Consider the following 25,010-nt stretch of genomic DNA (forward strand, 5'->3'; position numbering starts at 1 on the left):
AAAAAAAAAAAAAAAAAAAAAAAATCAGTCCCTTTTTTGGTACTTGGCTCATTCTTTTCTTTTTCTTTTTTTTTCCTTTTAATTTATTAGGCTAACATATCTTTAATATTATTTTTTAGTACATAATGATTACATTGGTACACAAATATAAGGTCTCAATTACTTTTTTCCTTTCCCCTCCACCCGCTTTTTCCCAGCATCAGATTGATTTATAAGTCTTTATGAAGTTAATTATCCTAAATACACATTGACAGAAGACTAACAGGCCTACCTGGCCCATTCTTTCAGGGCCTTTACATGCCCTGTTGACATCAGACTGTCCTGTGGCTTACATTAGTCGCTGAAAAGCAGGACGAGCCTATTCAGGCAGCAGCTCTGAGAACCATTGTGTGATTTCACATTGCTGTGTTTTCTTGGCAGTGAGAAAAGCCTGGGCCAGAGACGGAGACCCCAGGTTGAACCACACACCTGCGGCCAATACATAGCATGGGCACAAAATAAAAATTTGGTGTAAGCTACTGATATTTGGCATAATTTGTTACCATAGTATAACTAGTGAAAGCTAATAGAAGTCTTTTCTAAGCACTTTATAAGTGGTATCTTGATTAATCCTCACACAAACCTGAGGAAGTAAGGACTGTCATCATTTTAGGATTGTATATTTGAAAGAGTGTGTGTTGTGTGTGTGTTTGTATTACAGATACTTAACATGAGATCTACTCTCAACAAATTGTTAATAAAGCTACAGTGTTGTCCATCTACTGTCTTGAGCTTGCTTGTCTTCCTTAACTGAAACTTTCTGCCTGTTGATCAATAATTTCCCTCTTCTCCCCACCTCCCTAGTCCTTGGCACCACCATTCCACTCCCTGAGTCTGTGAATTTGACTTAGATACTTCATAGAAATCTAGTACTATTGGTTTTTTTGGAAGTGGTTTGTTTTGCTTAGTATAAGGACACTGTTCCTGATTGCAGAATTTCCTTTTTAAGGCTCAGTAATATTTCATTGTATACATATTCCACATTTTCTTAATCCATTCATCTGTCATTGAATACTTAGACTGTTTCCCTGTCTTGGCTGTTGTGGTAAATGCTGCAGTGAACATGGGAATACCTTTATCTCTTCAAGATCCTGATTTCAGTTCTTCTGTATAAACCGGAAGTGGTCATACAATGGTTCTGTTTTTAATTTTTTAGGGCCCTCAACACTGTTTTCCATGGCTTCGTTAATTGCATTTCCATCAGTAGTACACAAGGGTTCCAACTGTTACACATCCTCACGAGTATTTCTCCTTTGTTGTGTATTTTTACTTAGAATGACAATCTTAACAGGTGTGAGATGATACTCCTTTGTGGTTTTGATTTGCGTTTCCCTGCTGATAAGTGATGCTTTTTCCATGTACCTGTTGGTCAGGTATATGTCTTCTTTGGAAAATTGCCTGTTCAAGTGTTTGGCCCAGTTTTTAATCAGATTATTTATTTACGGTTGAGTTGTAGGAGAATCCTGTTTTTCAATTTAGGAATTACACGCTATCCTTTATTATTCCCAGTGCCTGGCATGATGTTTGGCGCTTCTGTAATTATCAAACGTTTCATTTTGATCTTGTCAGAAGAATACTTTCTGTACTATAAACAGTGTGACGTGGTTATTAGGCTGCTTTAGTGTGTGCTGCATTACTGATTTCCCAGCATGCTCTCCACAGTGGTGGAGAACCTGGACGTCCCATTTTATAGATGGGGTCTGAGGTTCAGGCTGCATAACAACAACTGGTACAGCTGAGGCAAAGGCCAGGTGTCCTGTCCCAGGCCCGGTGAGTCCAGTCCTCTACTGCATACCACAGGCTCTTATCTGCGTCTGCTCCAGCCACAGGATGCTTCTATACAAAGCAATTCTGAGATTGTCCCTAAACTACCCCACTAAGGTGAGTCGTTCATCATCAAGGAGACAAAGTTCTGGAGAATAATCTTGCACATGAAGTTTTAGAGAATCCAGAAACAATGAAAGATGTGATCAGCAACTTTCTGCAGCCTTCATTATGAATTCTGTGGACTGACCATTCTCCAAGAAAACTTTATCTTGTGCACAGCCTCTCTTTTCTCCTTGATATGAAGACGCTTTCCTCTGCACTACCTTCTCCTGTAAGGTCATCCAGAAATTTAATTGGTCCTCTCCTCTGCTGTGTGAGCGATGCAGCTCATACCTCATGTCCAGCAAACTCTTTGTCTCATGTTGCTCACGCTGCTGTGACCATAAATCTGAAGTACAATGGGGTATGGAAAATTTTAAGATAATAAAAAATATAGTAGTCTCGTTTAATAGCTCTGCTGGTTATAGAAAAAAATGGAGATGAGGAGGTTACCAAGAAACCCCCAAACACTGAGGTTGTAGAGATCACTGGTAGATAGATTAACATGTTAGTCGCAGCACAGAGTGTTTCCCACGGGGTCTTCTTCAGATTGTCTTCTTATCAAGACAGAGAGTCTTGAGTCTATTTGATTATATCTTAAAACTATTCAGTTTTCGAGCTTTCCTTCCTCTTTGAGGCTGGTCGTGTTGATATTGCTCTTCTTTCTTGATAACCTCTGGGAAAGGACTGTGCTAAAATCAATACATGCTATTTGGAATGTATTCATTACTTTTGAAAAAAACAGTATATAAACAAAAGTCTTTGTATGTTAATGTATATTAGAAACTGGAACATTTTCAAAGCATCAGGGGTATTTTGTTGTTAAAAGTTATTTGATTCTGCAAAAATCCCACCTGTTTTTTTTTTAAGGTAAAAGCAGACATATTTCTGTAAATGTCTAGATCTTTCTAGATCTTCACATTTACCGTTTTGAAAAATTCTGTTTTTCTTTTATCAAGATGTTCCTTAAAGGCAAAAGAATTCACCAGTTTTCAAATGCAGTTTCTCAAGATGGAAAAAAGACCTCTCCCGCTTTAAAGACTCTTCATGTCTATTTGTTCTCTGTCTTCATGCCCAACTGCCAGACCCAAGTACACACAGATCTTTATGTCATTATAGCTTTATCTTTTCTAGAATTTTGTATATCTGGAATTGTATACTATGAAGACTTTTGTACTCTACAGTTTTTTCATTTAGCCAGATGTTACTTGGTTTGGGAAGGATTCTGTTTTGCCTTGGGTTGTTGTTATTGTTTGAGACTGGATCTTGCTGTGTTGTCGAGGCTGGCTTCTCAATCCTACATGCCAGTGGTCATCCTGCTTCAGCCTCTTCAGTAGCTAGGACTTCAGTGCATGCTACCATGCCCACCTAATGTGATGCTTTTGAGACTCATCTATTGTATTAATATTTCTTTCCCTGTCATTGTAAGTTTGATCTATAGTATGGATACATCATCACAGTTTGTTTGTTCATCTGAGATATTAATGAACATTGGGGTTTTTTCCAGGTTTAGGTTATTATGAATAATGCCTCTATGAACATCTGTGTAAGAACATATATTTCCATTTTTCAGGGAATTGTTGGATCATATGGCAAGTATGTATTTAACACGAAGAGGTTCTGTCACATTGTTTATTGAGAGGCTATATTTTGCATTTCTACCATCAATGCCTGAGAGTTCCAGTTGCTTCACATCTTTGTCAGCACTTCTTGTGGTCACCATTTTAGCTATAGCCATTTCAGAGGGATGTGTAGTGATATTTTGTGGGTTTATTTATATGTTTTTAGTGACAGAAAGGAATTTTCCATATACTTAGAGACCATTTTGGGACATGTCTTTTCAGACTTTTACTCATTTTTAGAGTTGAGTTGTCTTTCAGTTGACTTTAAAAAATACTCCACATATTGTGGCTATAAGCCATTTGTTGTATGTGTTTTATAAAAATTTTATGCCAATCTATGCTTTGCTTCTCTGTTTCTCTGTATCTTTCAGAGAGCAAAATTTCAAAATCTTGATTAATTTGTTCTTAGCAATTTTTTAAAGCTTGTGACGTTCTTTTAAGAAATTTTTGCTAGTTCACTGTCACAAAGATTTTCTCCTATAATTTATTAGTTTTTACTTTTATACTAAAGTCTGTGATAGAGTTTGCATGTCATTCTTATGAGGTAAGACTTGAGATTTATTGTTTTGCATACAGATATCCAGTTGTTGCATCATCATTTTTTATAAAGACTCTCTATTTTGCATTATTTTGGCACCTTGTCAAAACACAATAGGGCTGGGGGATTTAGCTCAGTGGTTCCACCACCTGCTTTGCAAGCCCAAGGACCCAAGTTCGATCCCCAGTACCAAAAATCAAAAAACAACTCAATAGACCAATGCAGGTCTATTTCGTGACTCTTATGTCCCTGTGATTTATTGTGAGTGTTCTTACACAAGTGCCCTACTGTTGTGATTACAACAGATGTGTGTGTCTTGAAATCAGGCAACATAAGCCCTCTAATTTAGTTCTTTTTAAAAACTGGTTTACATGTTTTAGGAATGCTGACCTTCTGTATACATTTTTAGACCAGCTTGTAATTTCTTCAAAAAGGGTGAAAAACAGTTTTACATGGGATTACATTGAAACCGTAGATCAATTTGGGAAGAATTCTGTGATGGTTTTGAGCTATATCCACAAATTGTTCTATACGTTAAGAAGTGGAGCTTATTTCCCCTCCCTTAGAAAATGAGTTATACTCAGTGACTCACTTGTAGTGGATAGAATGTGGCAAAAATGCCAGACTGTGATCCCGAGGGTGGGTCATGAGAAACCGTGTTGCCTTCTCTCCGGGAAGGAAGCTGCCATGACATAGGGACACTGAATTGAAGCTGCCTTATGATGAGCGCCACATGACCAAAAACTGCCTCCTGCCAACGTAAGAGTAACTTGCAAGGTGTGTTTCTTTAGCTATATTAGAAGCTTCTCTTCCAGCCCCAGGCAAGTCTTAGGAGAGTGCTGATAGGCTAACATCTTGACTGCCGCCTCAGGAGAGACCTCACGCCTTAACCACCCAACAAAGCTACTCATAGATCCCAGCCCCACAAAAAAGAAAAAATAATAAATGCTGATTGTTTGAAGCCAGAATTTTGAGTAACATATTACTTGGTAATAAATAGCCAATATAACCATTTTAACAGTGTTAAATCTTCCAATCATCATGAACATGGTATGTCTACATTATTTAGTTCTTCTTCATTTCTTTCTTGGAATTTTAAAGTTTTTAATGTATAGACCTTGCACACTTTTCATTAGGTATATTCCTTAGTAATCCTAGGTGGGTTTTTTCTTTTGATATTCTATAAATAGAGTTATTTTTATAGTTTTTCTGCAGTTGTTTGTTGCTGGTATATAGGAATACTGGTTGATTTCTGTCAGTTGCTCTTGTATTCTGCAACTTTGCTAAATTATTTATTATTTTTGGTAGCCTTTCTGTGAATTCCTTAGGGTTTTTTATACACACAGTGTCCTCAGGAATTATGCTTTGTTTCTCTGCTTCTTTCCACTCTGTTCCTTCTGTTTTTCTTGTCTTACTACACCAGCCAATAAACATTAAATAAAAAATAGTAAATAGACATCATTGTCTGGTTCCTAGCCTAGGATTGAAAGCAATGAGTTTTTCACCATTGATTTTATTTCTATAAATCCAAAATCTTTCCACATCTTCATATTCACACTGAGTATACGTTTATTCCAATGTGAGAAACAAATTTTAGCAGAAGTCTGTTTCCTCTTTAACTTTTAATTTGGTCTGGTGGTAAAGTCTTTTGTGTCTCAGTGTGGACTAAGCTGTGACGTCCGAACCAGTAAGCTGTCAACACACACATTGGTGCAGCTTCTGAGAAGGTTCCTTAACTCAGACTTTTACCCTTTTCTTCTCTCCTGAGTTTCTTTTTCCTGCTTGGAATTTGGTTCACATGATTGAAGCTTTTTTAATATGAAGCAGGAAAAAATTCTGTTGTATTTAATTCACTGTTTCTTGGGGTCTTGTGTTTTACACAGCTGACCTAGCTCTCTAGATACATGGTTTTCCAAAGAAGAAAGCTTGGAGCAGCTTTCTAAGACAGTTTGATAGAAACAATGTGATCTGTCTCTTTCTGTCTCTATTCCAACTTAAAATCTTAAGAGTTGGAACAATATCCAGTGTTTTAAGTGGATATGTCAGAATATTTCAGGTTAACATCACCCCTCTTCCCACACGTGAGTAGGAAAAGAACTATATACAGTGGACCCTTCACTTACAAACTTAATTCATTCCCAAGGGCAAGTTTAACTCAGGTTGGTCAGTTGCCTTCAAAGTCTCTCTCCTGTTCACAGGCAGATCTCTGTGTCCTTAGATATTGGCCTGGGATTTCTCATTGAACCCCACACAGGAAAGGATGTTGTAACATGCTTCTAGAACTTTTAAGGGTTAAATCTGTATCTGAGACCATCTGGAAGCACAGGTGTCCAGCATTTGGGTTATAACTCAAGACCTTGGTTGTAAGTTAAAACTAAAACTAACCCAAGTTGTTTGTATGTCAGGCCAGCTGTAACTCAAGGGTCCACTGTAAAGGGTTTAGTCAGAATCACATTTGCACTTAAATACAAGATGGCAAGACTCTTAGAATAGCTACCAGAAACCACATGGTTTTGAAAAAACAATCTTCAAAATTAATCAGAAATAACGTCAGGCATCTCTAATTTATACACATTCTTTGCGTGGTAAATTAAGAAGCTTGCAAAGTTCCTTCTTTTTTTTAGACTTTTCAGTGCAGAAGAGGACCTAGGAAATTGTAGAGCTGATTAGGGCAAGGATTCTTCTGTTTTCCCCCTGCTGTATTCCAGTGCATAGAACATGGCCTGGCGCGTAACAGTGCCCAGTAAATACTTGTTGGATGATCAACACGGGCATCAGTTCATCTATTTTCCTCAGTCCTTGATTGCACACAGAGTTTGTGTGTGGGGCCCAGGCACAAGAGGACACTGATGCCTGTGGCTTGTTTCTGTCATGTGGAGCCACTGTCATTCTCCCCGGAAAGCAGCCCCTCGTATCTGTCCAGTTGTCCCTTTAGAAGTAAGTTTCTTGAGTGTAGGGACAGTGGTCCACAGGGACTCCAGTGGTGCAGTGTACCCACTGGGGTTTTGTTCAACCACTGTTCACTGGAGAAAGAGCTTGGCACCAGGGTGTCATTTTCAGGTCATGGTTTCTCACCTTTGCCTGCTGTGGTTACAGGGGACAGTTGAGGTTGACTCTGTGTAAAGAGAGTTTGCTCATTTTCTGCCTGGTAAATTCTTTATTTGCCTATCAAGCATCATTTAGTTATTCCTTTTTAAAAAGGATTGTTAGTCTCAAAAACCTGCATGAATATGCAGTCATGTCCATGTTTACTAGTGGCTTAAAAGAAAGTTATTTCTTTTCATTTCTTTTTTCCCATTAGTCTTATAAGGGAATAGCTGTCACCCCTGCTTCTGGCCCAGAGCTAAGACTGGGTCTTCAGCCTGTCTTCTCAATGGGATGTGAGCCGGAATGTTCTCTAATCGCCCGGCCTCTGTGTCCATTTTCCTAACTAATGTTTTTGATTCCTGCACCCAAGTGCTGTGATTCTGGTCCTTGCTGGCCTTCTCAGACAACCTGTTTGATCCTTTTGCTTTATCTGGTCATCTCTTGCCTCCTTCTTTATCTGTGAAGGACATACTTCCTCTGGTTAGCTTCCCTGGCCTGTTGACATGAAAACCACAGTGTATGGTTTGTTTTTTTTTTGTTTTTCTGTTTTATGTTGTGCAGCACTGGGGATTGAATGCAGGACCTCATCTGTGCTTGGCAGGTGCACTACCACTGAACTAATGTTCCCAGCCATGGGCTATTTATAAAGCCTGCCTTTTTTTTCTAATAAGATTTCAAGAAAATGGTCTTATTCAAAAGTGTCAATACAAGAATGATTTATGAGATAATGAAAATTAAAGTTTAAAGTAATATATAAATGTAGGGACCATGATAAGAAGTGATGCTCTCAATACTTTTGGTAGTAACTTGGTAAAATTTTAATGCAGTTACTCTTATTCCATCTTGTCATGAAATAGAGTGGTGTGATTATCAAATGTTTATGAGAAACTAAATTTTTAAGCTCTGTATGTTTTAACCCTTAATGAATGTCTGCAGCGTGTTACAGTAGCACTTCGTGTGACAACTCAGGGTCCTGCAGCGTGCCAGAGGCGGGCACCAGTGAGCGCTTTCCCCCTGCTGCTGCTCTGCACGCGTGACGGTCATCTCTGAGCTTCGCTTCAGCGTCTTGGTGCACAGGAGACTGATCCACTGCAGAAGTCACAATCAGTGCAGTTTTCTATACCTGGCTTCTCTATACATATATTTTTTAATTTAAACCTCAAATGTTCCACATAAATGTGAAGATTGGCATTTATATTCCAACAAAGTACTGTCGTGATTTTATTTTGCAATCCATTGAGTTTGTATTAATTTGGTGAAAACTGGTATCTTAACAACTGTACCTCTTCCCATTCTTGGATAATGGTCTTTATACTCACCACTAGAGCTTTGTTTTGTTTTTTTAATATTCCCTTCTGTACTTTGTAAGTTTTTCTCTAGCAAGGCTTCTGTAATCTCTGTTGGTTTTAGTATCTTTTTTGTTGGTGTTATATCTCTGGTTGCTTGTAAGGATTTCTTTTTGTCTTGCTACGAGGTGTCTAGAAGTAAATTTCATTTTATTATCCTGCTGGAGACTAGTGTTTTCAGTCTGAGGATTTGTATTCCTTACTACTTCTGGAAACCCTTGACTGCCATTTCTTCAGTTACATCCCCACTCTCACCCATGCACCCCTTTTTCTGTGGGCTCCCAGCTCAGACCCTGCCCTGCGGTGCCTGCCCTGCATCCCCCTCCATCTCACCTCGAGGAACAGGGTGGACCTGACGCTGCGGGAAGAGGTGTGCTGCTTCCTCTTGTGCCCTCCGCGCCTCCTGACTCTGATCCCTGAGCCTCGGCGCCATGTGCATCCGCTCTCCCTGTCCGCTAAGTGAAGCACAGGTGCTTTTGGGGTGCACTAACCACAGAGTTTGTTTCTGTTTTCATCCTCTTTGTTGATTTATAGAGGAGCAACACAGAAATTGTTTGAAGTCGAAAGCCCTCCACTCTCCACTCTTCCGCCTACCGTCTGTCTTTTGTGCCGACAGCTGCCCCAGACATCCTGATAAAGTTGTCAGAGGCCTGCGTTTGTGATCCTTCCTCCATCTTGCTTGTGTAACCTGAGTTACACAGAACTATCTGTTCCTCTCTGTAAACGTTCTCTCTGCGTCACTGCTGCTAAACCCTCCTGTTCCCCAGCAGCCTCTTCACAGAGTTCTTTACTGGCATCTCCTACTCTGTCTATCCACACAGTATGGGTTGGCACACAGCTGGGTTCATTCTCCTGTCTCTTCTGAAATATGACCCTGGTGTTATCCGATCCCACTGGCCTACTTGCCCTGGTGTATCCAGAAGCTCCCAAGTCCTCGCTGCCTGTCTCCTCGAGTTCCAGATTTGTATATTCAGCTGCCCACTTGATAGCTCCACTAAGATGCCTAACGGATTCTCCCAAGCTGCCTCCTCCATAGCACTGGCTGTTTTCTCACCTGCAGTCTTCTTATTCTTCAATTCCTGGGCACCCCTCCATCCTTAAGATCTTTGCTCAAGTATCACTTCCTCTGAGGGCTTCCCTCGCCATCCCACATAAAGTGGGTTCCTGTTCCAAGTTCCTTCATAAATCTTATCTGAGGTTGTTTTGTGCATTCGCTTGCTTATTGTCTTTTCTTTAGATTGAGCACTGTCACTTCTGTGGGCATGGGGGACCTTATTATCTTGTCCCTACAGTATTTGCAGTATAGGAACTCAATGAATCCTTGCCAAATAAATTTAAATTGCATTAATAAAACATTAAAGTGTTCTTTTCTCAGATTAGGCACAAAATTGTTAAGTGCTTTATTTGGTATAAATAATTTCTTATCCTAAGAATTAAAGGTTCTTTAACAAAGCCGTAGCTATAGTTATTTTTACCTAGAAAACTACAGGGAGTCTTGAGGCTTCTCTTTGCATGTAAGTTTCCTTAAAGATGAAAATACTTTTGTAAAAAGAATTATTAGCTGATAACTAACGTTGATGAAGAATTTAAACATCTAGAAAACTCAATACAGTACTTGAAAACCTGATTAAAATACTATATGAAAAAAAATAAGCCAAGGTTTTAGGTCATCTGTATTTTCTGATGAATCTATTGTGTTGGAGTTGGATGCTTGAACCTCAGAGCAGTTTTCTTCTTATGTGTCTCTGGTGGCCCTCTGCCATGAGGGACAGCCACAAAGCTAGTACAGTATGGAGTTGTTTGGCTCATTAGATCTTTAATGGCATTTTTTTCTAAAAAAATGAAGACATTAATTTTTAATTTTTTACCTGTACTTTGTTAAATGGCTAAGATTTTACCATCTCCTCATTGAATAAATGCAATTTTGTTTCACTGTGTAAATTAAATTTTTGTTGGTTGTTATGTTTAGTATTCCGTAACTTGCTCAGAGTTTTTGCTTATCACCTAACGCTGATAAAGCTAAGAGAAATACCATCTGGGATGTTTTACAGTTATTAGTTTCTTTTTTTGTACAGGGGATTGAACTCATGACCTTGTACTTGTGAGGCAGTTGGGGAGCCACTGAGCTACATCCCTAGCCCCTGCAGTTACTAGTTTCTATGTTGAATTATACTCTTTCAATCTTTATTATAGTTTAACAGTCCAGTTGGTCTTTTTCTTTTAGATTTCCGGTCTGTGCTATGACAGCAAAATGTTCCAGGTTCACCAGGTGCTCTGCGTCCCCAGCTGGATGGCCCAGTTCCTCTCCTGGACACTAGAGCCCATCTTCTCCTCGTCAGAGCCTAGCACTGAGGCCAGAATTGGGATGGGAGCCACCGTGGACATCCAGAGGCAGCAGAGAATGGAGCAGCTCGACCGGCAGCTGATGCTCTCGCAGTTTGCACAGGCGAGGCGACAGAGACAGCAGCAGGTAACAGCTGACGGCTTCGGTGTGAAGTGCGGGCCTGGGTAGCTTTTCTCCTGTGATGGGGGTTGCATCCTGCTATTCCTGTGCTTTGTGGTGTGGAGTCGACATCTTTCCAGACAGGATGTAGGTCTCCGGTGGTGGCCGTTCTTGGTTGTTACTTATTTATTTATTTTTGGTGCCGGGGATGGAACTTGGTTGTTTTTAAAGGGCAAAAAAATAAATTGCAGCTGAACTATTGGTCAGACTGGACATTCTTGTTCTACTTTTATTAGATAAGCATTATTTCTTAGAGAAACACCAACCTAGTTAGCAAGATAGGATATTTATCTGTGTATAATCTTGTAAAAGCCACAAGTGTCTTCCTGTTAAAATGCTAATCATGTGCTACATATGAAATGTGAAGCTTCATGATTTTCGTTGTTTGAAATGAAGAGAATATGAAGGTAAGACAATTTTAGGAGAGCAACCAATGTGAATCAGATAAATGCCATGTCTTCGTAGCTTGTAATCAAGTATTGTTTATTTATCTACAAATGGCTCACTGTGCAAACAAGGGAGACAGGGAAGATGGGTTGTTATGCTTAGGCCAAAAGCTCAAGCCTCATCGTCCTTGGACACCTCTGTGACCCAGCACACTATGCTTTTCGTGTCTTGCCCTGTCTTCTTTACTCTCTGGGGTGCTGGGAGATGTGAGTCTCTCCTGCCATCCCCCTGCATCCTGCCAGCCTAGGGTGGAAGAGCTAACTCTATAGATCTTGCAACAGCCAGGAGAAATAAAGTTAGGTCTGGCATCTTTGAGTCCTTTACAGGCTGTGGGTCCCGGAGTTTATAATGGGATAGGAGGAGAGGGCAGAAGAGAGTGAGAAATAAAAGTTGCTGCCTGGAGATGCATTTGAATCTGAAGTGACTCTGGAACATACTGTAAAGGTAGCCATGTGGTATCTAAGGCTGGAGGGTGCACATCTCTCCCTCCCTTGGAGTCTGAGCTGGAGGTGTCAATGATGGAGTCAACTCTGCAGAGAGGAGAGCTGAACGCAAGGAGCTATGTGAGTTCTGTAAGAGAACTATGTACAAGGTGAACACAGGTTGTAGAGGAAGCCTTGTGTTTGCCAGGAGGAGATAAATCCTGCAGGGAAGTCAAAGGATGTAGCCTGATAGTGACAGCAGGGACCCCAGCAGGACCTGTCTACTCAGATTCTTCTTGTCTCCTCTGTGTGGCATGCCCTCTCCCAGATATGGGACAGGAGCCTTGGGGAATGAGGGTCACCAAGGGAGCAGCGAGAGAGAGAGTCCTCTGTAGATTTGATGGCTTGCTTTGTGAGAAGGGGCTCCTGTTCTATGACCTGTCTTGGGGAAGAGCAACTCCGAGGTGGAAGGACAAGAGACCAGATGATAGGAGATCAGAGACCCTGGGGCCTTCCTGTGGCCTTCCATTCAGAGTCCCTCAGTAGAAAGCACCATACTTTGCAGCTTCGTATTCTGAGGCCCCCAGTCCTGTAGGATTAGGGCCTACCTCATGGCCTCGTGTAATCTTAATTATCTCCTTCAAAACCCTTGTTTGCGGGGTAAAACTTCACCATAGGACTGTGGAGATCATGATTGAGTCTGTTACACAGCTCCTCCAGGGTGAAGAGGGCCGGAGGTCTACTTGGCCAGAAGTGGCCATGTGTCCTGCTCGAGAATGGGGGCAGATTGGCTCTGTTGGTGGCAGTTTGGATTCTCCCCAGTGACAGCAGCAAGATCTGCCTGCATGAGAGGCCCACACATAGCCTCCTTCCTGCCACTGTGGCCCACCCTAGGGTTCAGTGATGGAGTACTGGGTCCCTCCGCCTGCCTCCTGTCCAGTGCTTTTGCTGTGATGGGTGTCCATGGTAGGCACTGGTTTATAAAACAGCATCACCACCCTTCCTCTGTTCCTTTAGCTGTGTCCACTTGCTTTGCCTCTTCCATGGATTTCCTTGTGTCCTCCTTCCCCGTCCCTGACCAGCCAACCAAGTTGCTGACCACACCAGTGAATCCCTATTCTGTGTCTTATTACTTCTTCTGTGCAAAGCGGATGACTGTCACACCACCCAGCTCTGCGCAGGAGAATTTATTTCCCCAATCTCTGTCTTTCACAGCCCCCTCCTCCCCAAAAGGATCCCCTTCCAGCAATCCATCCATGAGCCAGACTTGTCCTTTGCCTTCTTTCACTTTGTCATCAGGAACCCACCAGCGCGTGGCTATAGGTATGAGCTGCAGAAGAGCAGAGGAGGTTGACATGCAGCTTACCTGTGCCCTCTGGCCCTCCCTGCCTGTGCTGACCCAGTGCCCCATCTTCATCTGATGGAGTTCTGCTGGGCCCAGCACACCCTCTCTTGGTGGGTTTCCACTGCAGATACCAGGCACACCTGGCCTTTGGACAGGCACCAGCAGCTTTCAGCAGGAACATAATCCTCTGCAGTAGAGGCACATCCTGCCCCCAGACTGTAGGGGCCACATGGGGCACCTCCCTGGTGGCTGGCTGCAGATGTCGCCCAGGGTCTTTCCCAACTGCAGAGGCTTAGAATACCACAGGATCTCCTGGTACCAGCCCAAGCCTCAGTGTGTAAAACACCAAACGTTCCTGCCAGGACTGGAGGTTACCACCTGCACTGTCAACCCTTCTACTCCTAGCTGAGTCTCCTCACCACAGGTCTGAAGCCCAGAGCCCAGGTACCAGCTCCTGGGCTCTCACAGGGGCCTTTATGTTACATGGTCTGCTGGATGGCAAACATCATACTCTATTCACCTCCGCTTACTGTGCTGTCTCATTTATATGCCTGAACCTCATTAGCTTAGCTCCTGCTGAACTTTCTCACTGGGCTGTGTTTAACCCTGAGTCCTTACATCATAAATCACCAAAGAGAGAACTTCTCCAACAGTCCTCACAAAGAATACCTCTGTAAACCATCTCTGTGCTGTGTGCGTCCATGAGAACCACAGACAGCAGTTACACTGGGAAGGTTTGCTTTCTTCTGTTTGTAAACAGTTCACTACTCAGTGCTTATAGGCTGGGCCTAGGATAGCCTAGGGCTGGCCATTGCGGTTGCAGCTTTGAGAACAGCCACCAGTTCCGGTCATCACGGAGCAGAATTGCCATGGCTGCCGCCTGTCAGTGAGAAGAGCACCACCGCGCTTACCAGTCACGTGTACGTATTCTGCACGTGTTCTCATTTACCTGGCTTGAGAGGTACAGGTTTTCCTTCACGGGCTCAATGTTCAGAAGGGTGCTGTCTTGCCAGGGACGTGGAACTGCTGATGCAGGATCTGTGTGTGGGACTCCAAGGCCTGTACCTCAGATCCCTGATCATGCTACTTTTCTTTTAGCTGTGGCTGGCAGGAAGCTCAGTGCTGCCGGCTTAAGGTTCAATCAAATCAGCTTTTTAAACCCAGACTCAGAACTTTGGCTTCCGACTTCAGAAAGCTTCATGTGTATCATTTTTGTTGTTGTTGTTGTTGTCGTTGTTGTTTGCATTAATGCCTCTGAATCGTTTTATTGTAGGCAACCTCAAGTTGTGTTATCTCATTTAAAGTAAATGTATTGTTGGTTTTAAAACCTGTTGGTTTTCAGATGTTTCATAGCACTCAGAGTTTATTTGGTGAGAAAGTCATTCAGTAACTAGTAAACACTTAAAGTGACTTGCCTGCGGTTTTTAACTTCAAGCTTTCCGAGGTAACCAAGTGTACTTATTGTGTCCCCGGAGAGGTCTTTGCCTGTGTCATCTTCCATCTTGGTCCAGCAGCTACCCAGCTGCTCACTGCTGCCCACCACCCATGCTCCTCCCTTGGCTCTGGGGGTGCAGCCAGGCTGCTTGAGAAACCCTCACCAGGACCAGGGGATCCTCTGAGGTGCAGAAGAAGTGAAAGACACATCCTTTCCCTTAATGAGCTTGTGATTGGCCCCAGGAAGCCCAGGCAGAGGAACCTAGACTAGGTGAACATCTGGGAACATGGATATGTGCTATGCCCATGGGAACAGCACCATTGTTGCGGACTGATCTGTCCAGGGTTTTGGTAAATGAAGCATAGGCAGGATTTGGATGGATGGAGAGGACAAGGCTCCTCAGTCCGGGGGAAGGAAGCAAGAAGCATCGTCATGGAGGGAACAGTGCAGCCCTGGACAGGAAGGACCTCCTGGAGCCTGTGTGAGAGGGACGTGGCGGGGTACACCCTGGGAAGTGGGAGATCCCAGGCAGCTGATCAAGGAGCAGGCGCTAAGCCAGACAGTTGATTTGGAGGTTGATGCTGGAAGCTGGGGAAAGTGGTTCACTCGGTAATAAAGATAGGACTCTCACTTCAGAGAATCACATCATATTGTCATGTGAAAGGTAGACGGGCAAGGAGAGACACAAAGGTGCAGCCAGCTAGACGGAGATTTAAATCCAGCCCTCAGACTGGTGCCAGTCTTTGTGGGACTCCTCTTCCCCTGTCCACTGCCCGGATGGGCCGTTTCCGGACTCTGACCATCCCACTGCTGAGTTCCGCTAGCCGCACAGAGGGTGACCCAAAGCCACAGCCTCACTCTCTGTTAGGCTCGCGGCTCCCAATCTGGATGGGGAACTGGGCCTCCTTCTCCAGGCTCCAGGCCTCCATGTCTTGCTAGGTGCTGGCATCTCCACTGGTGTTCACAGACACTCAGAATTCACCATTTCTTTGCTAAATGTGCCTCTCCTCCTCACTCTACCTTGATGACAAGCTCCAGTACCTGAGGGCTCACACGTGAGGCTTCTCGGGGATGATTCTCACTCAGCATCCGTATCCCTCTCAGCCCATCCCAGGGAGCTTCTTGATATAAGTTGATCATTCCCTCCCTCGCCATGGTCCAGGCTGCCTTGGCCCGGGCCCACACCATCATCTGTGTGGGTTCTGGTAGCAGCCTCTATGGCCTTCTCTCACCACCTCATTGTGGTCCAGCCACCTCTGAGAAACCCAAGTCTGATGCTTTCTCTCCCACTGAATGTTCTCGGTGTCCATCCATGGCTGTGAAGGTGGTTAAGATACAGGCTTCTGCTTAGCCACATCTCCTTTCTGCAGTCTGCAGCAAACCGTGCTGAGCTCTTTGCAATTCACTGGAGCCGTGTGCTTTTCCACGCTCTCCTGACTTCAACTTTGCCCTTTTCTCAGCCAGCAACAAGCCTGCCCTGTGACAGCCTCTTCACTCCACTCATGCACCACAGACTCCTCCCCACTCTGCAGGGTTCCTGGCAAATGGCACCTCTTCTAAGAAGCCTTCTGCAGCCTCTCATCAGGATCCTGAGACTCCTTCTGCTCAGTGGTCTCTGACCCAGTCTCACTAAGGATAACTTCCTGTCCCCACCGGTGTGCCCTGGGATGGGAGACTTCATTTGCATCGCTATTCTGCGAATTATGCTGGGCACATACTAGGAACTCAGTATATCTTCGGGGGAATGTGTGCAATGAGTATCGACAGAATGACCTCTCCTAGTGAGGCCTGCTGAATGCAGGATGAGTAGAAAGCCGGCACGGGGTAAAGGCCACATCTGTATCTGGGCAGCACGAAGAAAGGGAATCCTGGCTCTGTGGGGGACAGAGAGCTTGGAGAGAAGGTAGTTCTGGAAGATCAAGGAAAAGCATAGGAGCCCCACACAGCTGTGGGGACAGCAAGAATTCGCATTTGCCCAAGACAGCCAGTAGTAGTCAGGCCAACATCCATTAGAGCTGTTGTTACCATGGTAATTACCAGCTTAGGCTATGGAGAACATTTCTCATCACTGTGTAGCATCTGCTGATTTCACGGCCCCAGGGAGCAGTGTGGCAACGCTAGGTCTTGTCTCCTCTGGCGCTGGGTCCCAAGGGTGTGGATAGGCTCAGGGGCCAGCGGGCCATAGGTTCATCAGCCCAGCAGTGTGGTAATGCTCCAAAAGCACTTCAGCCTCTCATGGCTCTTTCTGGACACTTCCACAAGTGGCCACCATCGAAAAGGTCCTGGACAGTTGTCTCGGGATCTCGTGGCCCTACCTGTAGTTTCTGCAGCCTGACAACTCCTGCATCAGGGTTGTCCTGTTCTGTAAATTCACGCAGAGGCAATGTCAGGCACATTAGCTCTGTTCTCCTAGCTTCACACTCCCCTGACACAGTTGGCGGATATAGAGCAGGAGATGTCAGTTACCTTGCTGCTTGTATCTGAGGACTCCTCCTCTGCTGGGCCACTGCCTAACTTTTCAGGGGCTTGTTCTGTACTCCTCCCAGCAGGGCAGGAGCTCTTAGTGCACTTGACTCGCTTGTGCCACTCTTGGCTCTAAGGCAGGGTGCTGCCGAAGTGGGTACAGAAGAAACTGTCTGTGCCTCCTAGAAGTTTGCACCTGCTGAGAAGATGATGAGGCAGGAGGAGGACCAGAGCACTGCTGGAGCTCCAATGCGGCCACTTCCCCTGAGTCTCTGCATGGCCCAGTATGCTTGAGGGGGCTTTGAAGAGGCTAATACTGGGGTGGGTCCTCACCCAGGCACTGGGACCCTGAAAAGCATAGGAGCCCCACACAGCTGTGGGGACAGCAAGGATTTGTATTTGCCTGAAATCAGTGTTGCCACAGGGATGAAGAAGGAAGAGAGCAAAAGCCAGGCAGCGGGGCTTATACAACACCAAGAACTGTGGGTTTGTCCTGCAAAGAAGTGGATCATTGAGCCTTGTTTTGAAGCAGAAGAGTGAGTCAGATTCATCTTTTAGAAAGATTGTTCTGGCTGTACTGTGACTGTCGAGGGAAACAGTGATGGCAGAGGAAGCAGGAAGGAGGAAGAGGAGCAGCTGGGAGACAGTGGCAGTTCTCTGTGTCCTCGAGACATTTGTGGTGAAGAGGTGGTGCTTGCTGTGTGAATCACTGAAAGACCAGGTCAAGCTTCACCAGCTGAAGCCTCCAGAGCAGCCTTCGGAATCCCCTACCCAGCACCTGCAAGTGGCCATGTGGTGTCCCGCTCGTTCTGTTGAGCTGTGATGGAGGAAACCCTGGGAAACTGTAAGAGGAAAAGAAATATGTGTTTGGCCTCTGGCTCTGGGGACCCTTCCTGGAACACAGCACCTAAAATCCTTAGAAGCTCCACAGAGAATAGTGTCATTTTGTGTGCCGGTGAGATGACTAGGGCTCTGTGTAGCTCCAGATGTGGAGCTGGTTGTCAGGGGGAACCAGCATTTTGATGAGAAGTTTGGAACTTTCAGCCCCACCTGCACCCTCCAGCTGCCTTTTTGGGGAGAGGGACTAAAGGATGTGTCGCCTTTGGTTTACCCAGTCATGCCTTCCTAGCGAAGCCTGCATCACAATCCCACAGGCCCTGGTTCAGAGCAGTGTAGACAGCTGAGGGCATGGAAGTTCCTGGAGGGTCTCCTCCCAAAGAGGGCAAGAAAGCTCCTCCCCTTCCCAAGTGTCTTGCCCTGGGAGTCCTTTCCAATTGGTTATTCATCTGCATCCTCTGTGATACACTTTATAAAATGAGAAAGTGCAAGTAAAACACTTTCCCATGTTCTCTGAGCTGTCCTAGCAAATAAATCTGAGGAGGGGTTGTGGGACACCAGTTGTCAAAAGCAAAAATAATCCTGGGGCTTGGGATTCGCGTCTGAAGTGGAGGTAGGGTGGTGGGACTGAGCAGTGTGACCTGTGGCATCTGATGTCATCTCCAAGTGGACGGTGCCAGAATCAAGTTTTGAGGTGGCATCCACTGGAGAACTGCTTGGGATATGGGGAGACCCAGCACGCTGGTGTCAGAAGCATTGTCCTCATGAGGTGTGAAAGTGTTAAGGAAACACCGGTTTGATGTTTTTCTTCACAAACCCATATGCTCACAGTAGCAAGCAGCATGATATCAAGAAAGAGCAACTTAAGGAGCTGACCCTGCACTGACGGGGGACTGAACACAATCTGTCTGATATGGTCGTCATGAAGACTTTAAAATTTATTAAAAGTATTTTGTGTATAAGAAGGATCTTTCAAATATTTGTCACTATCATGGTTTGGGGGCATCTCTTTGTGCCTCCCAGGAAGTTTGAGAGGTAGTCCCTGTCTGGGAGCTGACCTGATGGCTTTTGCTCCGGACGCCTCTACCTTGTGGAACAAGGGTTGATACTGTATGGTCTGTGGCCAAACCGCCCATCTCTCGAAAGCCAAGAATGGTTTTTATGTTTTAAATTAAGTATATTTGCCTGCACCATAGCCTTAGTTTTGCCATTTGGTCTTCAGGGGCTAAAACTGAAGACCATCTGTCCCTTTCAGAGAAAATTTGCCAACAGCTACCCTCGAAGCTTAGGCAGCCAGCAGCTTTCCAAGCAACGTTTTCATTAGAAAACCTGAATTCTCTGGGATGTGGTGGTTTTTTACCTCTGTGAACCACCACTTTCTTTGCTGACAGACAGTGAAAATGCTGTGTACCATGGCATAAGCTTAAGAATAAAACATGCCGTATTTCTGTAACATTCAGTTTTGAAGCAAAATTAAGGTGAAGCTGTCCATGATTGACCCATGCTTGGTGGTAAGCCAAGTGGGAAATCCCAGGAAAGCAATGGAGTCGCTGATGTCCATGTTACTGCCCTTCATTGCATTGGCCACCTGCTGCTTCCTGGCTGTGTCCCACCTCTGTTTTCAGTATCCAGCATTGTGTCACACCTGCCAAGACGGAAGACGTTGGTGCCCCAGACTTCTCACCATCGTTCACACATGCAATTCAGTTATATTCTCAGTTTTTGGTTGGAGTGAATTAGCCGTGTTCTCTCACCTGCCCTTAGTAACGTTTTGTGGCTGTGAGAATTGTTTCTCTCTTTACCCACCCCGGCAACAGTTGTTAAGTGTATCTGACACATGCATTCTTATGAGTCAGACCTGTTTTGCAAATCGGGAGCACTCCTATCATTAATCTAGTCAACTAGTGAAATATTTCTAGTATATGGAAAATGTCCTCAGCATATTTGTAACAGCTTTATTGAGATTATGAGTTCACATACCTATAGCTTACTCACTTGAAGCATACAATTCATTGTTTTTTTTAATATATTCAGAGATGTGCAACCATCGCTTTTAAAACATTTTAGTTTCCCCCAAAGAAGTTTTGTCCCCATTAGCAGCCACTCCTTACCACTCCTGTCTGCCCTGCCCTAGGCATCCACTGATCTGCTCTCTTCTCTGTGTGTTTGCCTGTTGAGGACATTCTGAATAAATGGCAGCACCTGTTAGCTGGTATGAGTGGCTTTCACTTAGCGCCACATTTTCTAGGCTCACGCATATTGCAACAGTCATGATTTTCCTTCAGCGTATTTTAGAGAGCAAGAGCCACCCAAAGGAGCTTTGTGCTGGCAGGTGCCGCACTGCTGTGCAGTTTCTGACACTGCCTCTTGGGCCTGCTTTCAGAGGAAACTTCCTGCAGCATCTTGGCCTCAGCAACACTGCCACTTCCATTGGCATCTGTTCAACAAGAGAAACATGCTGCTGCCCACCATGTGCCTGGCCAGGCTCTGGGGAGTGTGGAGAGAACAGAGAGTGTGATCCTTCCTGTCCCTGAGCTCAGAGGGGAGGGAGACAGAGACAGACAGACACAGACACACAGACACACAGGCACACATACCACAAGACCACTTTTGCTTTTCCCCTTCCCTCTTTCACTTTTTGATGCAGTTTGAGTTGAAAACCATCTCATCAAATTAGTGTACTTCTTTATCAATAAAGCAGCCTAAACAGGTAGAACTAGTTCTTTTATGACTTTCTTCTTTCATGGGTATGTAAGTGTGTAGTACGAGATGTGGAATAAGTTAGTAGTGCTTAGTTGATAAAGATCTGCAATTAAATGAAATTCAGGTTCAAGTACTGTGTTTTCAAGTGAAGTTGAAGCTGAGCTGTTTATCTCAATCTGTACCTCCTTGCAGAAACTACTGCTATTTCTGGTGCTTTTTCAGTTGTGCATACTGACCTTTTTGACAGAATTCAGCACAGAAAGATAGAATCAATCAAAATTCTGATCCTTTTCCAAGACTGACTCAAAAGTGACCTCGAGAAAATCATTTCTATTTTCCACTCTGCCTTAGTGTCTTCATGAGAAAGGAGAGCATGATACAGTCTCATATATTTAAGAAAACAAGTAAATGATGATGTATTCTACATTTTAGCAATATAAAAGTTAGAAGCACCTGGGCTTGGTAGCGCATGCCTCTAATCCGGGCACTCTGGGAAGCTAACTCAGGAGAATCACAAGTTTGAGTCCCACCTGGGAAACTTAGTCAGACCCTGTTTAGAAAATAAAGAAAAAGCAGTCCTAATTGTTTTCCGGATTTTTTCCCTTTGATCACTTTTTAATCCCTTTTTTAAACTCGGAGTTTAGCAATGTACAGTGAAGCAATATAATGTTTAAGCATGAGTATATTGGAAAAATTATGCTTACAATCACTTGTGAAATTTTTTTCTTCTCTATGGGTTTTAAAAACCAGAAAAGGAGCCGGGGATTTAGCTCAGCGGTTCGGTGGCCTGCCTCACAAGTGCAAGGACCTGAGTTCAATCCCTGGTACCACAAAAAAAGAAAAAAGAAAAAGAAAACATTTGTAATGCAGAACAGACCACAAGAGTATACATGAGCATAGAAGGCAGACCCCTTCTGACATCTCAGGAAGCCTTGGATTTCAGGAATGCCCTACCTCCTTCCACTGGCTCATGTTCAGAGTCTGGAGCTGTGGGTGACAGATGTGGTTTTGCGAATACAGCATCTGGAGGCCAAGAATTTCCAGAGTCGTGAGTTATATTGCCTGCTCAGATCGCAGCACCGATTAGCTGTACTGAGATTTGTCACACTCAACCTGAAGAGCAACCAAGATATATGCACGTGTGTCGGGGCCTGTTCCCGGGAAATCGGGCAGTCTGTGGTTCAGAGCCTGACTTAGGACGGGAGAGGCACCGCACACCCCTCCACGGTCCACACCCGCCTTCCTCTGTGAACACTGCCGCTGCTATAGAGGACATTCTGAATAAATGGCAGCACCTTTTAGCTGGTATGAGTGGCTTTCACTTGGTCACCCAAGGAGTGCATTCTGCATGGAGAGAAGGTGGAGGGGTCAAGACCAGTGTCTGCATAGGGAACCTGCCCACAGCAGCTACACGGGGCACTGGACTGCTGGGACAGTGAAGACCAGAACTACTAGGCCTTCAAGATGCTCTGGTTTCCTGATGAGGAAGAGGCAGCAGTTACTCTTGTCAGGACGGGCAGTCCACCAAGCCATGTCACAGCTGAGGACACCCAGCTCAGCATGCTGTTCTGCTTTAAACTGGCAGAGAGCAAGAGCAGGAGCGGCCTGCATGGATGAATAAGCAGCTATTACAGATGTGTTACAAGGGCTGGGCCCGCACAGATGGGGGGGTAGGACAGTCCCGGTGTGGGAGCTGGGGGTGACAGCACAGGCATAATCTGCAGTGGGTGGGGTGCACCAGCGAGCGGAAGGAACCTACTGAGGCAGATGAGAGCCAGTTCAGGATGGGGCTGGTGTGGGCAGACATCAGAACGGGGCAGCATGTCTTAGTCGTGTTCCCGAGAGATTTTTGGTGGAGGCACTGATGTTTTGAGAGGCTCAGGAGGCAGATTCACCCACAGCCGTGTGCAGATCAGCAGGGAGATGTGAGCCGCCGTCATGTTACCCAAGGATCCATGGCCAAATCTCAAAGTGGAATGACAAGGACCTAAAGAGTGGCAAAGAACGAGCCACTTCAGAGGAAGACTGAGTAGCCTTTGAGAGCTGGTGGATTTGACGTGTGGAGGAAAGATCCAAGTCAAAGGAGCCACCCAGGTAGTACAGGTGGCGTTAGACTGGGGACCTGGTGTCAGCCCGTGCAGCCAGGGAAGGAGAGACCTTGCCTAAAGACACAAAAATGGATGAGCCATCAGGGGAAGAGTCAAAAGAGAGAGAAACCCTTGAGTAATCCTCGATCTCATTCTTAATAATGAGTTTCAAAATGCTTCTGTCAAAACACTTACCAGAACTGATTTTAATTTTGACTTGCAGTTCATAATTTTGTGTAGAAAATTATCCTGTTAGAACAGAAAAATCACTATGCAGAGTTCGGCTGATGAAGGAATAAAGGAAGGGGGAACAAGTGATAGAAAGCAGAAATGCTCACACCGAGAGATACACTTTTATTCCTGTTTCTTCTAGGAACCTGTATTGCATTCATAAGCCACTGTGACTTATGTTCAGTGTTCATGAGCAAGTAAGGCACATTAAGACAGTAAAGAAGTGTTAAAGGGCCGCGGGTTTAGCTCAGAGGTTCGGTGGCCTACCTCACAAGCCCAAGGACCCGAGTTCAATCCCTGGTACCAAAAAAAAAAAAGTGTTAAAATAACCGGTCTGCCGGTCTGTCGACACGCTTCTCGTCCTTCACACTGACCCACCCTGTCACCACGCCCTTGGTGAACAGCCGGAACATTCCTGTCCCCCAGGTCGAAACGAGAAAAATAAAAAGGGCAGGACATCTCTGATCCGACTGTCCCTGGAGAGGAGCCAGTCAGCCTCTGAAGAACCAGTGGCCAGCAGCACTGTCAGGTGGCTCAGGCTGCAGCGTGCTCAATGTCATGCTCAGCCACCACAGCCCATCCCTCATGGGATGCCATGAGCGCCACCACAGGCTGTGCCCAAAGCCTGTGGTCACGGTGAAGGGCAGGGCTGACTGTGAGCCCTGCCCCTCTCTCCACACTCGTCCCCCTTACTTCTCTTTTTTTGTACTGGGGATCAAACTCAGGACCTTGTGCTTGCCAGGCAGACACAATGCCACTGAGCTAAATCCCCAGCCCTCTTCCCCCTTATTTTTGTGGCTTCCCACACAGGAATTTTCCAGGTCCTCTACCTGTTGAATCAAAGGGAAAATATATGTCCTTGGGTTTGAAACTAGTTTAACCTTTGTCAAGATGGCACCCATGTCTCAGGAGAGACAGCCATACTGTTCTCTCAGGCTTCTCAAGAGAAAGTCATCAGTCACAGTACACAAACTCTGCCAGCTCAAGCAGCAGGTGAACCCTCTGGGGGCTGTTGAGTTACACCCTGGTAGACTCGATGCCTCTGCACCCCTCTTCTCATGGCCACCCCCAGATCAGCCCCTAGAAGCCTGCCCAGAACTCTGGCCAACTAGAATGAAAAAGAGGAAGCAGCGGCCTGGCCGAGGACAGCAGCGTCATCGGAAACCCCCTCTCCTGAGATGAAGGCTCTGAACCCCGACAGAAGGACGCGCCGTCCCCTGTTCTTGCCACTGTGGGAACTGTCTTCTGTTTTGCCGAGAACGACAGTATGATTTGAGTGCTCTCAACCCCCAAACTGGTCAGCAGGGTGAATGAACCACACGAACAAGTGAAACCTAGAGCTGTCAGGCGAGCCCCAGGATTCTTATCACGCAGGCTTTGAGTTTCCTTGGTACATCATTTCCTCCAACACCTGCAAAGTCTGCTGCTGAGCAACTCAGAAAGATGGAGTAGCATTTTCATGGCACAGACGTAAGGATGGCACTCCACATGGCGTGGTGAGACTCAGTCCCCTGTGTTTCTCCTAAGGTTCATATTTTTACAGCATTACCAATGATTTTTTTCAAATACAGAATAGGCCTTATTCTGTACCTTACACTGTCCCTCCTGGCTCTTACCCAGCTCATGAATGTGTTGCTAGTTTGTGTGCATGGTGGCGGTAGTAGACTTTGGGTTTTTTGATGTTGGTCGTTTTGGGGTTTTTTTTTTCCGGTTTTGCCAGGACCCTCTTGCTCATTGGCAGCCTCAGTAGTTTTTCTTTCGTCTCTACTAGTAGCTCTTCCTCCTAGTTCTATTGAAGTACCTCCAGACCTCATCCTTAGGGCCTCCTGTTCAGTTTCTAATGTACATTTGTTTTGTCAACTCAGCTAAGCTTTTTCAGTTTTAGGAAGTTAGTCACTTCGCTGGGTCCCAGCCCTGTTCACTGGCCCCAGGACAGCTCACTGTACACGGAAGATGAATGAAACTAAGCGTATTCAGCCTCGCCCTGAAAGCTACAGTGCCCCCCAAGTGCTGGGCGTGTACAGGGAATTACAGATACC

The 25,010-nt window shown here is 45.0% G+C and overlaps 2 protein-coding genes across 6 annotated transcripts in view; one reads left to right on the forward strand and one right to left on the reverse strand.

The window, feature by feature from the left end:
- Ubac2 (UBA domain containing 2) overlaps positions 1–25,010 on the forward strand; it is a 157,017-nt gene that overhangs the window by 103,620 nt on the left and 28,387 nt on the right. For all 4 annotated transcript variants that reach the window (XM_010604598.2, XM_033760961.1, XM_019204606.2 and 1 more), the window contains one exon: positions 10,723–10,968. In XM_010604598.2, coding sequence (XP_010602900.1) covers positions 10,723–10,968 — 246 coding nt within the window. The remainder of the gene's footprint in view (positions 1–10,722; positions 10,969–25,010) is intronic.
- Gpr183 (G protein-coupled receptor 183) overlaps positions 1–25,010 on the reverse strand; it is an 85,524-nt gene that overhangs the window by 27,870 nt on the left and 32,644 nt on the right. The gene's annotated exons all lie outside the window — the stretch shown is intronic.

The sequence above is a fragment of the Fukomys damarensis genome, unplaced genomic scaffold (genome assembly GCF_012274545.1).
Source record: "Fukomys damarensis isolate Sample0158 unplaced genomic scaffold, DMR_v1.0_HiC HiC_scaffold_6, whole genome shotgun sequence".
Taxonomy (NCBI): domain Eukaryota; kingdom Metazoa; phylum Chordata; class Mammalia; order Rodentia; family Bathyergidae; genus Fukomys; species Fukomys damarensis.